This window comes from Eubalaena glacialis, chromosome 1 (assembly GCF_028564815.1).
Source record: "Eubalaena glacialis isolate mEubGla1 chromosome 1, mEubGla1.1.hap2.+ XY, whole genome shotgun sequence".
Taxonomy (NCBI): Eukaryota; Metazoa; Chordata; class Mammalia; order Artiodactyla; family Balaenidae; genus Eubalaena; species Eubalaena glacialis.
Genome location: NC_083716.1, coordinates 126,527,248 through 126,541,891, shown reverse-complemented (window position 1 = coordinate 126,541,891; position 14,644 = coordinate 126,527,248). Strand labels below are relative to the sequence as shown.

General features: G+C 43.1%; 1 protein-coding gene across 2 annotated transcripts in view; it reads left to right on the top strand.

Annotated features, from left to right (window-relative positions):
* Positions 1 to 14,644, top strand: part of TMEM163 (transmembrane protein 163) — a 252,880-nt gene that overhangs the window by 161,056 nt on the left and 77,180 nt on the right. For both annotated transcript variants that reach the window (XM_061183348.1, XM_061183338.1), the window contains one exon: positions 676 to 767. In XM_061183348.1, the coding sequence (XP_061039331.1) occupies positions 676 to 767 (92 nt within the window). The remainder of the gene's footprint in view (positions 1 to 675; positions 768 to 14,644) is intronic.

Sequence of the window (14,644 nt, the reverse complement as noted above, 5' to 3'; positions counted from 1 at the left end):
TCACACTCTCCACCCCACCCCCCTGCCCCCCTGCCCCCCTGCCCACCTCTCTCATACTCCTGTCTCTTTCCCCTCCTCTCTTAACGTTTCTCTCTCTCTCTTATGCATTCACTCGTTCATTTGAACAAAAGCATTGAACTTTGCATCCAATTTCACGGTGTTGGCAGACTTCCCGGAGCCCCTGGGTGACCCCACCCTCTGGACCCCTGGACCCCAGGTATCAATAGAACAGTCCCACTGAGAGCCAGAAACACAGAGTCCTTGGCCTGGATCTTCTGCTTGGGATGGGCAGGAACATGCTGAAATTATCTTGCCTGCCCTGGGGAAATCAATTTCACATGTGTCATCACTCCGCCCGCGTCTCCAGAGGGCTGGGAGCCAGAGGCCCCGGGAGCAGAGCCCAGCACACCAGAGTGTGGTTTCTCAGGCCCCAGGAGCGAGGGACCAGGGGGAGCCGTGACCCTGGCACCAGGCAGGTGTGTTGGGTGCCCTGGCTCAGAATTCCCAGGATTCACCTTGAGGATGATGAATGACCAGCATTGTAACGATGTGAAGCCTGTTTGCACTGAGGTCACTGGCTCAGATGTTCTGAGCCACAGAACGGTTACCTCGTGTCTTCACAGTTGTGCCCTATTAACTCTGGAAAACCACTAATACCGTGTCTCCTTCTCCTAGTTTGATGCCATCCTCGACGTCCTGTCATCTGCGATCGTCCTGTGGCGTTACAGCAACGCGGCCGCTGTACACTCTGCCCATAGGGAATACATGTAAGTGGATTTTTGTCTTCTTGCAGACTGCAGAGCCCTCGCGAATGAGGGGCACGTAATTAGGCTGTCAGCACAGCTCACTCTGTAGCTTTGGTCCCGGTGATGAGAATAAGTTCCCCAAATTGCCTTTGAGACTGGCTGGTATGATATCAGCTATATGATAGGCCCCTTCTGGGATGGTCAGAGAGATGGGATGTCCCTTTATAATTCTCCCCGTTCTATGCACTTGAGTCTGGAGTGAATATTTGTACGCTCATTTGTCTGTCCATCCATTCATCTATCCGTGGATCAATCCAAAACTGCACAACTCAGATTGGGACTTGAACCCCCAGGCCAGGACTCAAACCCAGTCAAACCCCAGTCTGGGACTTGAACCCACTGTCTTTTCATTGAAATCACACACCTGGTCTCAGGACTTACTGAAGCTCAAGTTCTTTATGTCTCGGCACAGAAAGAATTCAGTGAGAGACAAAGTGATAGGTATTTATTTAGAGAGATACACATTCCACAGACAGAATGTGGTCTGTCTCAAAAGACGAGAGGCCCTGACTTATGGGGTGGTTAGTTTCTATGGGCTGGGTAATTTCATAGACTAAAGAGTGGGAGGATTACTCCAACTATCTTGGAGAAGGGGCAGGGATTTCCACTAATTGGGCCACCGCCCACTTTTTGACCTTTTATGGTTAACCTCAGAACCGTCATGGCTCTGGTGGGTGTGTCTCTTAGCGTGCTGATGTATACAGTGAGTGTATAATAAGGCTCAAGGTTTTTGTCATATCCTCAACGGCTGTGTCATTCTTTTAAAGGTTGTGCCCTGTCCCCTTCCCTCCTGTTTCAAATCCATCTACCAATCCACCCATCCTTCCATCCTCTCTCAATTTGTGTTACTGGAACCTTTGCTCCCTTGAATTTTTATGCTTTTTCTTTTCCTTTCTTTTTAAGTAAGATGAGTTCTCTGCTTAATTTACAGAAGACATCTTGAAGGCATTCTAAATTATTCTACTTGTCTTCTGTCCCTCTCTGTATTAGAGGATATTGCTTGCCCCAGCCTCTACATCTTGTGGGTGACGATTTTGTCTTTGAGGTACTTGTGTTTGTGACCATAAAACATGTGTCTTTCCGATTCCATTTTTTTATTCTCTTGATAATCCCCAGGTTCCAAAGTCAGATTTGTTGGCTTTGAATCTCAGCTCCACAACTTGGCAGCTCTGTGACCATGGGAAGCTATCCTAACTGGCCTATGCCTTGTTTCCTTACCTGGAAAAAAGGGGAAATAACAGTACCTCCTCATAGGATTATTGTGACGATTATGTGAGTGAGATAATCATCACATATACGATGTAATATAATATTATGTTATAAATATTAACTTAGAGCAGTGTTTGGCATGTAGTTCAGTAAGCCGTAGCTGCCATTGTTATTAATTATAAAGGGGGCTCCCCTGGGACTGAGCCATCACTGGTCATTAGAGCAGCAGCTTTACTCCACCTCTGCAGCGTTTGGACAGTTGAATACAAATGAGTAAATGCCCTGTGCTTTGTTGCGGTGCCCAGACAGAAGGTATTCTTGATGGGGGATGCTGTGTCACACTCAGACATACAAATGTTGAGTGTCAGGGGACTCAGATAGTAATATATCTGAGGTTGCACGTGCCAGATGGAAAGCTTGAAAGATGATGCCAAAACTGATTCGAGAATGAGAGCAAATTTTAGTTTAGTTGTTGGCTTTAGATAGAGCACAAAAGCTTCTTTTAAGTGTTAACTGTGTATTTTAATGTGCATTAGCTCTTGTAACAAATATAATTATAGTATCAAATCTGTGATATCACAGCTGATATTCTTTAGGATAAGGTTAATTTTTGAAAAAGTGAGTCAACTTATTGGTTGAAAAATTTAAGAAACAATAGTAGTAAACTGATTTTGTAAAATTTCAAATGATGGTATTATAATGATCGAAGTTGAATTAACACTGGTGTAGCTGAAGGAGCAGCGAATGCATCTACCCAGGCTGTTGCTGGCTGGTATTTGAGGAATACAGTGAGAACAATCTGGAGAGTGCAGTACAGACATATACTCGACTTTCAAGAGCTGGCCCCTGTGCTATCAGAAGAACACATATTCTTTGGATTTATAGTTGCGCTATCCAATATGGCAGCCACTAGAGGCTATTTTAGCATTTATATGTGGCTGGTCCTGAGAGGTGTTGTAACTGTAAAATACACACCAGATTCCAAAGACATAGTAAGAAAAATAGAGTATAAACGTTTTATTAATAATTTAAAAACAATATGGATTACATGTTTATATAAGAATATTTTGGATGTATTGGGTTAAATAAACTATTACAATTAATTTTATTTGCTTCTGTTTACATTTTTAATATGGCTTTTAGAAATTTAAAATGACATATGGGGCTTCTATTATATTTCTATTGGGCCTTGCCCTCAGAAGAGAAAGCTCTTCCCTCTGCCTTCTCTTATTTTGGAGTTAATAACCCAGAATTTGATTTGCAATTCTAGAAGGAATTGAATTCAGTGTTTCTCAATTTCTCTCTTCTAATTTGCTTTTTTAATCTGATTTCCTTTATGCTAAAACGAATCTCTTACATATTAGTCACAAAGCCACAGATTATTGTGGCTTTTCTATAGTGTTGGGATCTCTGTGAGCATTTGCCAGGTGGCCTGGAGTTTTTCCAACATTAAGGTTGATGACAAGAAATGTCATTGGTTTCACTGTTTTTAATGATCCCCAAACAAGTACCCTTAAAAAAGGTGTATCTTTATTAATACCCATAAGGCAGAAACTCACAGATTTGCTTTGATAATTCCCAGATGATTGTTCAACATGATGATGCCCATGGATTCATTTGGAGATTCTTAATCTAGGGATTAAAATAACCCTCAATCACCTGTATCGTTGGCTTAGTTTAAAGTTTTAATCTCTGGCTCATCTCATGTAAATTAAAAAATCGTGAAATCACTGCCAGCTGAGAAACTGATGTTTGCATATTAATGAGCATGAATGAATTATGAGGGGCATAGCCAGAAAAGCCGTTGGTTTTCAGTTAGTTGCTGGAGAATAAGATGTGAGAGAATGGGGGAATACCCAACTAGTTCTTAGTTAACTCTTCTAATTTTCCCTCCTCAGCCTTGCTGCCTGATGACAGTGGGTGTGACGGGTGTTTGATGCTCAGAGGGAGAGAGCATGCCTTCACCACCATCACAGAGCAGAGCTCTAATAAGCTTTGCTTTGTTTCACACTTTTTTATTGTGCTAAAAAACATATCCTATTTACCATCTTAAATATTGTAAGTTTATAGTTCAGTAGTGTTAAGTATATTCACGTTGCTGTGGGTCGTCAAATTCATAGAGACAGGAGGTGGAACACTTTGGTATTTTTAAACAATGTAAAGACATATTTGACTAGAGGATGGCAATAAGAATTGAACAATTATAAACCTACTCTTCCTCATTTTCCACAGAGCAACTAAACAATAAATACATTTCAAGAAATAGACGACAGAATACCTCATGCAAAATTCCAAAGTCATGTAGTCACTTAGATTAACCAAAACTGTTTGTAAATTAAAAGACAACAGCAAAAGGTCACAAAAAGCCTATTTCTTTCATAGCGTCATGGCTGATTCTTTAAGCAGATAAGCAAAGTACTGTAAAGAATGGTCAAAACTTGGCCTGAACTGTCTTCTGGTAATTCTTAATCCCACTATTTGTAGTTTTGTTGTCCAAGGACAAAAGCTCCATGAGATCGATCACCTTCAGCAGTTACTGGAACAGAGCTCCAGGGATTTTTCATCTTGCGAATTGAGACTCTATACTCATTAAACAACTCCCTATTACCCCTCCCCTAGCCCTTGGTAGCAACCACTCTACCTTCTGTCTCTATGCATTGGACGACCCTAGGTCCCTCATGTAAATGGAATCATACGGTATTTTGCCCTTTTATGACTGGCTTGTTTCACTTAGCGTAGTGTCCTCAAGGTTCATCCATGTCGTAGCATGTGTCAAAATTTCCTTCAAGACTGAGTTGTATGTATAGACCACGTTTTGTGATTCCATTCATCTATTGATAGACATTTGGGTTGTTTCATGTCAGCCATTGTGAATAATGGTGCTTTGAATATGGATGTACACACATCTCTCTTCATGACCCTGCTTTCAGTTCTTTTGGAAATACACCCAGCAGTGGGATTGGTGGGTCATGTGGTAGGACTGTTTCTTCCTTCCTTCCTTTCCTTCCTTCCTTCCTTCCTTCCTTCCTTCCTTCCTTTCTTTCCTTCCTTCCTTCCTGATCTAGTTCCCTGACCAGGGATTGAACCCACCTCCCCTGCAGTGGAAGCGCGGAGCCTTAATCACTGGATGGCCAGGGAAGTCCCAGGACGATTTTTAATGTTTTGAGGAATCTCCGTACTTTTCTCCATAGCAGTTGCTTCATTTTGTAATTCCACCAGCTAGTTATCTCTTTTGAAAAGCTCCAAATTTACATCACCTTCCTGTGGTAGGAAATATATATGTGGGGAAGGTGGACCATTGGGCTTACATGCGGTAACGGTTTTCAACAGGTGACTGTGTTAGAAGGAGGGGCAAGGGAGTCATTTGTTTGTAAGGGAGGGATTCTAAGAATACACTAGGATATCCAGCTGGGTGAGGGCTGGGAGGACCACAGCAAGGTTAGTGAATAGTCACGTTGGATTAGAAATCCTGCTTTGGTTGGCAGTTGTTGGTGTGGGGCACTGACTTGACAGTGGGATGCTAAGAACCAGGATTTCACAGGTGGTTCATTTATTGGTGTGGATTTAGGGTGGGAGTGGGTGGCTGAGGTAGGGTGAAGAGAAAAAGTCAGGGCCAGGTGTGAGGCCAGGTGTTGGCTGGATGCTCCGTCTGGGATCCAGGGGTGTTTGCAGAAGTCAGGGAGGGGATGAAGGCAGCAAAGCAGGTGCTGCTGTCATCAGTGAGCAGATAGGGGGAGAACCACGGGGAGAGGTCCTGGATGGTTTAGCCTGAGGGTGACTGGGAGTGTTGGCAGAGAGAGCCAGAGAACTGGTTTGGAATTCACCAGAAGGAAGACAGGCTTTGAGACTGTGGATGAAAGAGAAACGCTGTCTCCACTGCAAAGGTAGGGAAGGCAGCTTCCTTAGGGAACAGCTAGGGTTTTTGGTTTTTTAAAAAAATTTTATTGGAGCATAGTTGATTTACAATGTTGTGTTAGTTTCAGGTGTACAGCACTGTGATTCAGTCATACATGTACATATATTCATTCTTTTTCAGATTCTCTTCCCATATAGGTTATTACAGAATATTGAGTAGAGTTGTGTGTGCTATATAGTAGGTCCTTGTTGGTTCTCTATTTTATAGATAGTAGTGTGTGTATGTTAATCCCAAGCTCCTAATTGATCCCTCCTCACCTCCCCCCGACCTTTCCCCTTTGGTAACCATAAGCTTGTTTTCGAAATCTGTGAGTCTGTTTCTGTTTTGTAAATAAGTTCATTTGTATCATTTTTAAAAATTAGATTTCACGTATGAGTGATAACACATGATATTTGTCTTTCTTTGTCTCAACCAGGTTTTATTAGGGCAAGAGGTGAGGGGAAGAGGCAGAAAAGTCTGGGAATGTGGAGACTGGGAGTAGGATGGGAGTGTTTGGGGGCAAGGGAGCAGGGAGACACGGAGGAGTGTGGTTATAAGGGTGGGGTGGTGACGGTTGTCCTGGCGATAGTGGATTGCTATGAGACCACACAAAAGAATGAAGCACGCTTTGTACACTTGTATTGTGATCTCCGAGGTTCATTAAGTGAGGAAAGCCTGGAGCCAAATCCTATTTAGATTCTTTTCTCTTTGTGGATGCAAACCTCTTTTGTTAAAACCACGCACTGTTTGGACATATGAAAAAAAATCTCTGCAAGCATACAAAGGAGACCAGCAGCAGGGTCGCCTCTGGTAGGGGGACTGGGGACAGAGAAAGAGGGGAGACACTTTATATCCTTTAGACCAGAGCTGTGCATTGAACTCTCTGTGATAATGGACTTGTTCTCTGTACTGTCCAATGCGGTAGCTATTAGCCACACGTGGCCCTTGAGCCCTTGACATGTGGCTAGGATGACCAAGGATCTGGATTTTTAACTTTATTTAATTTTAATTAATTTAAATTTATATAGTCACACGTGTGGCTAGTGGCTACCATATTGGACAAAGCCTCTTGAGCTGCTTTGATTATTTTTAATCTATTTTTAAAAACAGACAAAGTTGTTAATAAATTACAGTCCAGGGGACGTGGAAATGAGAGAAAGGTATCGAGGGGGGAAGGAGATGATGGAAGCAGAGGGCATGGGAGAAATTAGTGTAAGAGGAATTTGGCAAGGTCGAAAGACACAGAGAATTTCACGCCTGTCTTAGCTGTTCTCAGCCCCGAGTACCATGTAAGGCAGCAGGAAGTACCACAGCCTCCCGCTGCCGTGAGCTGCGGAGGGCCATCAGGATGCTTGCCTCGGAAGGTACAGCTGGGTGCTCACTGGGGGCCTGTGACGTTTTGCATATGATTGCGGCACAGGTGGGTGGCCCCCCCGAAGGCTCCCCAGTGCCAGCTGTCTGTTTGGGCCATCCATCCTTCAGCTCCCTGAGATGGAGAGGCGGAAGCAGATGGGAGGCTGTGCACCTTTACAGGCTTCTAATTCTGCCACATTGAGGCAAAAACGCAGCCTGGGAGGTTGTTCTCTTGTGCCAGATGTACCTCCAAATGGCATTTTGCTCCGCAGCATATCGGAAAGCGAATGTGAGAGGTACAGAGGAATATTCTTAGAGAGATGGAAATCCTTTGTGTGTCTTCTCATGTGAAAAAGGTGGAGCACGCTGGTTCTCACCCAGGCAGGGTATTTGCCCTGTTTCGTTTTCCAATTTGCTTGGCCTGAAAACTACCAGTTGACAGGATAGCTTGATAGTGTTTTTTTTTGAATTTTATTTTATTTATTTTTTTATACAGCAGGTTCTTATTATCTATTTTATACATATTAGTGTATACATGTCAATCCCAATCTCCCAGTTCATCCCACCACCACCCCACCGCCCCTCCCACTTTGCCCCCTTGGTGTCCATACATTTGTTCTCTACATCTGTGTCTCTGTTTCTGCCCTGCAAACCGGTTCATCTGTACCATTTTTCTAGGTTCCACATATATGCGTTAATATATGATATTTGTTTTTCTCTTTCTGATAGTCTTTTGATTCCTGGTTTCGGTAGCCCCCTTGCTGGTTTTGAAACCAAGCCAGAAATTGAAAAAGAAAACTGCTGCAGTCAAGAGAGGATGGGTTGGTGATTTGCTTTTGGCGTCTGGCCTAAGTGGACTGCAAAGGCAAAGAGTTATACTAAGAAAGTATTAAAATAGTACTACGTCCCTCCACCCCCCCCTACCCCCCTTCTCAGGGAGCATTCCATCTACCCTTAAACTGAGGGCTCTGGGAAGGTGAATTGCATTTCCTCCACATTTGTCTAGTGCTCTTAACTTTACAAAGCTCTTGAGTGTGTTTTAGCTCAAGAGCAGACCTTGAACTAGAAGAATAAATAACTTCCAAGATGACCTCCATGCCCGATGAGAGCTAATGCAGAAGGTAGAGCCTTGATAGCAGGACATGAGCTGCTATCCTGAGCTCATCTGCCTGGAATAGTTTAGATTTAGTCTTGCCTGAAGGCAGAAGGGAGTTGCCTTCCACTGTCAGGAAACGAATATATGAAAGCCGCCAGACACAGACATGATACTAATGGGTTGTGATGCGGTGGGCAGGATGTATTCGAGGAAGGAGGGTAGGCTTGGTCCCTGTTACCAGTTGAATTGTGTCTCACCAAAAGATGTTGAAATTCTAACCCCCTGTGCCGCAGAATGATACCTTATTGGGAAATAGGATCTTTGCAGGTGTCACCAAGTTAGATGAAGTCCTAATCCAGTACGACTGGGGTCTTTGTAAGAAGAGGAGACACACAGAGACAGAGGCACTCAAGGAGAAAATGACCATGTGACAATGGGGGCAGAATTCAGAGTGATGTATGTACAAGCCAAAGAATGCAAGGATTGTTGGTAAATCCCAGCAGCTAGAAGAGACAAGGAAGGCTTCTGCCCTGTAGGTTTCAGAGGGAGTGTCAGCCTGCCAACACCTCGGTTTCAGACTTTGAGACCCCAAAACTGTGAGACAATAAATTGCTGTTGTTTTAAGACCCCCAGTTTGTGGTGCTTTGTTATAGCAGCACAGGAAACTAATACTGTCCCGGAGAAGAATTCTCTGTCAGACCTGCACTCACTTGCTCCGTGACCTTCAGTGGTTTATTAATCTTTTGAAACTTCAGTTTTCTCATGTGTGAAAGTGGGGAGGGCCATCATAGCTACCAAAGGGCACTGAGGTGAAGATTGAACATGATATTGAATGTAACATCAATATACGCTCAAAAAATGTCAGGCCACTTCTTTTCCATCCCTAGAGTTTTGAAAATGTTTTTTATCAGTCAGTACTGCGATAGTTTCTCATTGTCTGCTCTACTGTTCTATTTTGCTTTCAAGAACGTGGAATAAAAGACTCTGCAAAGAAAAATTGGAAAAACTCAAATACATGCTTTGGCATACGTAGAAAGTTGCTTTTGACCTTGAGACATGGGGTAGTAGTGTAGTGAGGTGATAAAAGATTATTCCTTGATTTCCTGATTTCATCCCATGCCCCTCCTCCATCCCCCATTTTGGATCAAGACAAAGGTTGTAAAAGGTTGGGGTAATTCCTAGTGGCCCAAAGAATACAGTAAAACTCACTTGTTATAGGACCTCCCCGAGCTAACATTTTGATTTATAGCTTGTGTGTGTGTGTGTGTGTGTGTGTGTGTGTGTGTACATGTGCACATGTGCATAGTTCCATATACATCCTTTTTTTCCACATAAATAGAGATGATCTATATATACCCTTTTGAAAACTGGGTTTTCTCTGCTACCAGCACGTTTTGAATATCACCCCGTCTTAGGACAGAGATATGTTATTTTTTGATAGCTATGTGGTATTCTATGTATGGATTTAACATATTTTGTTTAAGCAATTTTCTGCTGAAGACATGGGTTGTTTTCAGTGTCCTGAAGTTAGAAACAACCTGAAATAACTACCTGATACATTTATATTTTAATGCTTGTCCTCTTATTTCTTTAGGATAAATTACTAGAAGTCTGGGTCAAATAATATGCTAACTTATAACTGATGCCCGGTGTCAAACTGTGCTCCAAAAAAGGTCATACTGATTTACATTCCCACTGGCAGAGGTGAGGATGTATGTTTACTCACTTTTGCCCGTGCTAAGTGTTATCATTCATTTTGATCACAGCCCTTTGTCCAGGTGGAAAATTGAATTCTCTGTGTTAACACACATTTAAAGAAATGTTAGTTGCCAGTCTAGCTGAGCATTTTCGCATATGTGTTTTTGGCATTTGTATTTCTTTTGGGAAATGGGTTGCCAGAATTTCAAATGGGATGAGAAGTCTTTTATTTCCATTTTGGGACGTTGCCCAGACTCTAGCTGGTAGAACTTCAGTGACTAAGGAAGTACAACTTCCTTCCTGCTCTGCCCAACCCCCATCCCCCCATAATTCTTTTTTTTGCAGTGCCATATTTTTTTCTTTCATAGATCTAATTACCTGTATTTAATTGATGTATTGGTATATTTGTTTATTGCCCATCGCCCTCACAAGATTTTACGCTCAAAAAAGCATGGGTATTCCTTGACTGTCATATTCTTTTCAACCCCTAGAATAATGCCTGGCATTTAGTAGGTGCCAGTTAATGAGTTGCGAATGAACGATTGAACTATGGAACCCCTTCATCTTATGTACATTTTCATAACCTTTATTAAGATGATAAGTATTTACTGAGCACCTGCTCTGTACCTGGTATGCGGGGCTGTGCATTAGGTAGCGGTATTATTTAACACTTGGTAGAGAAAGTAAATATTGCTCCTGAAGGCTCATGGCTGGTAAATGGATACAACTGGGGTTTGAACCTAGGTCTTGCTTGCCTGGAAATTTGCTTGTAACCATGATGTAACACTGCCTCTCCAAACGACCATTTGTGTGTCTTGGTTTTACCACTTTTTTGTCCTTCCCACCCCTGGAAATGCCCCTTCCTAGCAATTAGCTGCAACCCAAAATTGATTGGAGGGAGAGGGAAAGTGGAATTAAGAACTATACAGTATTCAACTTGAAGTGCAGTCCTGGGCTTTGGTTCTGTGTACAGTGGGGAGGTGGTTGGCAGTTGGCCAGACAAGGATAAACTGCCTGGGCCACCTCGGGGCAGTCTAGGGGCAGGGTTAGTCTTCCCAGGAGCTGGTGGTCATGTCCTGGGTCGCCTGGCAATGGCTGCTCTGACAAGCACTGCAGCCCTGCGATGTCTCAAAGGCCTTGCAAATGAGGATCATTTGTCTTAGCTGCAGCCTGGATTTCTTCCATGCTCTTTCAACTTTGGTTCCTGTTTTCAGGCCAAGCTGGCAGCTGGCTAGGGCCTGCTGGATCCTGGGCTGAGGGCTTTGCCGTCAAGGAACAGGAGCCCGAGTTTGTCCATGGCTGTGGCCTCTCCTCTGGCACCAGCTGCAGGGTGGGACATTTGCTGAGTGGAGAGCATTCTCTCTCCAAGAACACCGGCTGGTCAGGTTCACCCTGAAGATGGTCACCCTTTGGGAATTTGGGTTTGGATGTCCCATTGACCGTCATCCTTCCATCTGCCACTCTGGGCTGCGGTAGTCTAAACCACTGCCTGTGCTTTGAGGTGAGCGGACTTAGTTCTGAAGCCCTCTTTAAAGTGGGGAGATTTTTTTTTGTATATATAAATTTATTTAGTTATTTATTTTTGGGCTGCGTTGGGTCTTCGTTGCTGCGCGCGGGCTGTCTCTAGTTGCAGCGAGTGGGGGCTTCTCATTGCGGTGGCTTCACTTTGTTGCAGAGCACGGGCTCTAGGCACGCGGGCTTCAGTAGTTGTGGCACGAGGGCTCGGTAGATGTGGTGCACAGGCTTAGTTGCTCCGCGGCATGTGGGATCTTCCTGGACCAGGGCTTGAACCCTTGTCCCCTGCATTGGCAGGCAGATTCTTAACCACCATGCCACCAGGGAAGTCTGAAGTGGGGAGATTTGAGGCAGTTGAGAACGAGGCCCTTCTGTCTTTTTTTAAAAAAATAATTAATTAATTAATTTATTTTTGGCTGCACCGGGTCTTCGTTGCTGCGCGCGGGCTTTTCTCTAGTTGCGGCGAGCAGGGGCTCCTCTTCCTTGTGGTGCGCAGGCTCCTCATTGCGGTGGCTTCTCTTGCTGTGGAGCATGGGCTCTAGGCACGCAGGCTTCAGTAGTTGTGGCACGCAGGCTCAGTAGTTGTGGCTCGCGGGCTCTAGAGCGCAGGCTCAGTAGGTGTGGCGCACGGGCTTAGTTGCTCCACGGCATGTGGGATCCTCCCGGCTCAGGGATCGAACCCATGTCCCCTGCATTGGCAGGCGGATTCTTAACCACTGTGCCACCAGGGAAGTCCTAGGCCCGTCTCTTTGTGACCACCTTTGTCAGCGGGAGACATTGGCAGATACTTTCCCTTCTCTGAGGGGTCCTATTTTCAGAGGAAATCTCTGTGAGCTTGGTTCCTCCATAGTTGTCTTTGAAGGTTCACGGTCAGAATTTTCAGGGCATATTTCTTCTCTCTTCAGTCTCCTATAGAACATTTTAAATTCAGTTTTGCATAGTACTTGCCACTAATGACTAATTAATGCCAAAATGTTGCTGCTAGGTATAGCTGGTGGTGACTTTCTTCTTTATACTTTCTGATTTTTGGAAAAATATTTTACAAGGTACATGTGTTATTTTTGTAATCCTCTCAAGCATCCTTTTTTCCCATTGGGGGAATAGAAAGGGCAAGCCAGTGTCGGAACAAAGACTAAAGCTCTCCTCTCCTCTCTGTTTTTACTGCCTGCCCATGGGTGCTGCTGTGCTTACCATCAATGCCACCCGGTGCTTTTACATACACTTACTTCCTTGATGAAGCGACCCACCACAGTGCCTGTAGCCTTCCTATGGGTGGTCATGAAATTGTCTTGATTAGAACTCTGGTGACTTTTTTCTCCCCGGTCTCCTGCCTTTCTCTAAATAGATGTACCCTTTGAGCTTTTAGTCAGCATGGGTTTTACAAGCATCTCTGGCTGATTCAGCTTATTCATATCACTAAATAGAAGGCACCTAGAGGGATACTTAAGTTGGTTTTTTGTTTCTTGGTTTTTTGGGGAATAGTTTCTACCTACCTCATAAAAGTGTTATGAAAAACAAATGAGATAACATAGGTAAGTTTCTTGTCACAGTGTTGCTTGTTACGTATAGTAGGTGTTGGATAAATGGGGGTTATTTTTATTTTTTTATTTTTAAAAATATATATTTATTTATTTATTCACTCATTTATTTTGGCTGTGCTGGGTCCTGGTTGTGGCATGTGGACTCTTAGTTGTGGCATGCATGCGGGATCTAGTTCCCCGACCAGGGATGGAACCCGGGCCCCCTGCATTGGGAGCGCAGAGTCTTGCCCACTGGACCACCAGGGAAGTCCCAAATGGGGGTTATCTTTAACAGTAGGCTTTCCAGATGAAATAGAGATAGGTATGTGTTTTAAAAAATAGCTTTATTGAAGCAGACTCACAGATCTAGAGAACAAAGTAGTGGTTACCAGTGGGGAGAGAGAAGGGGGGTGATATAGGGGTGGGGAGTAAGCGGTACAAACTCTTGGGTATAAAATAAGCTACAAGGTAAACAACAAGGTCCTACTGTATAGCACAGAGAACTATATTCAATATCGTGTAATAAACCATAATGGAAAAGAATATGAAAAAGTATATATATTTGTGTAACTGAAGCACTTTGCTATACAGCAGAAATTAACACAGCATTGTAAATCAACTATACGGTAATAAATTATAAAAAAAAGAAAAAGAAATATAAGCTACAAGGATATGTTGTACAACATGGAGATTATAGCCAATATTTTATAACTATAAATGGAGCATAACCTTTAAAAATTGTGAATCACTATATTATATACCTGTAACTGTATAATATTGTATAGCAACTATACTGCAATAAAAATATAAAAATAGATTAAATTATAATTCACATAGCATACTGTTTATGCACTGAAAGCGTACATACACATCAATGGCTTTTAGTATGTTCACAGTTTTGCATCTATTGCCACAATCAATTTTAGGACATTTTTATCACCACAAAAAGAAGCCTCACTCTCTTTAACTTTCACTGTTCCAAACCCTCCCAATCCCTTTTCCCTCTTCCTAGTCCTCGGCAACCACAAATCTCCTGTCTGTCCTGTAGTTTTGCCTATCCAGGACCTCTCATGTAAGTGGAATCATACACTGTGTGGTCCTTTACTTGGCATGTTTTCTTCTTTTCCTTAGTCCGTCACTTAGTTTAATGTTTTCAACATTTCTCCCCTTCATAGTAGATATCAGTGTTTCCTGTCTCTTTATTGCTGTGTAATATCCCATTGTATGGATGTGCCACATTTAATTTAGCCCTTCATCAGTTGATGGACATATGGGTTGTTTTCCTGTTTGGCTGTTGTGGATAATGCTGCTGTGAACATTTCCGTGCAAGTGTTTGTGTGGAAATATGTTTTCATTTGGGGGGATTTATACCTAGGAGTGGAATTGCTATGTTGTATGGTAATTCTATGTCTAATATTTGAGGAAATGTCGAACTGTTTTCCAAAGTTGCTGCACCATTTTACATTCCCGCCAGCAATTTACGAGGGTTCTAATTCCTCCACATTCTTGCCAACACTCGTTATTACCTGTCTGTTTGATTCTAGCCATCCTA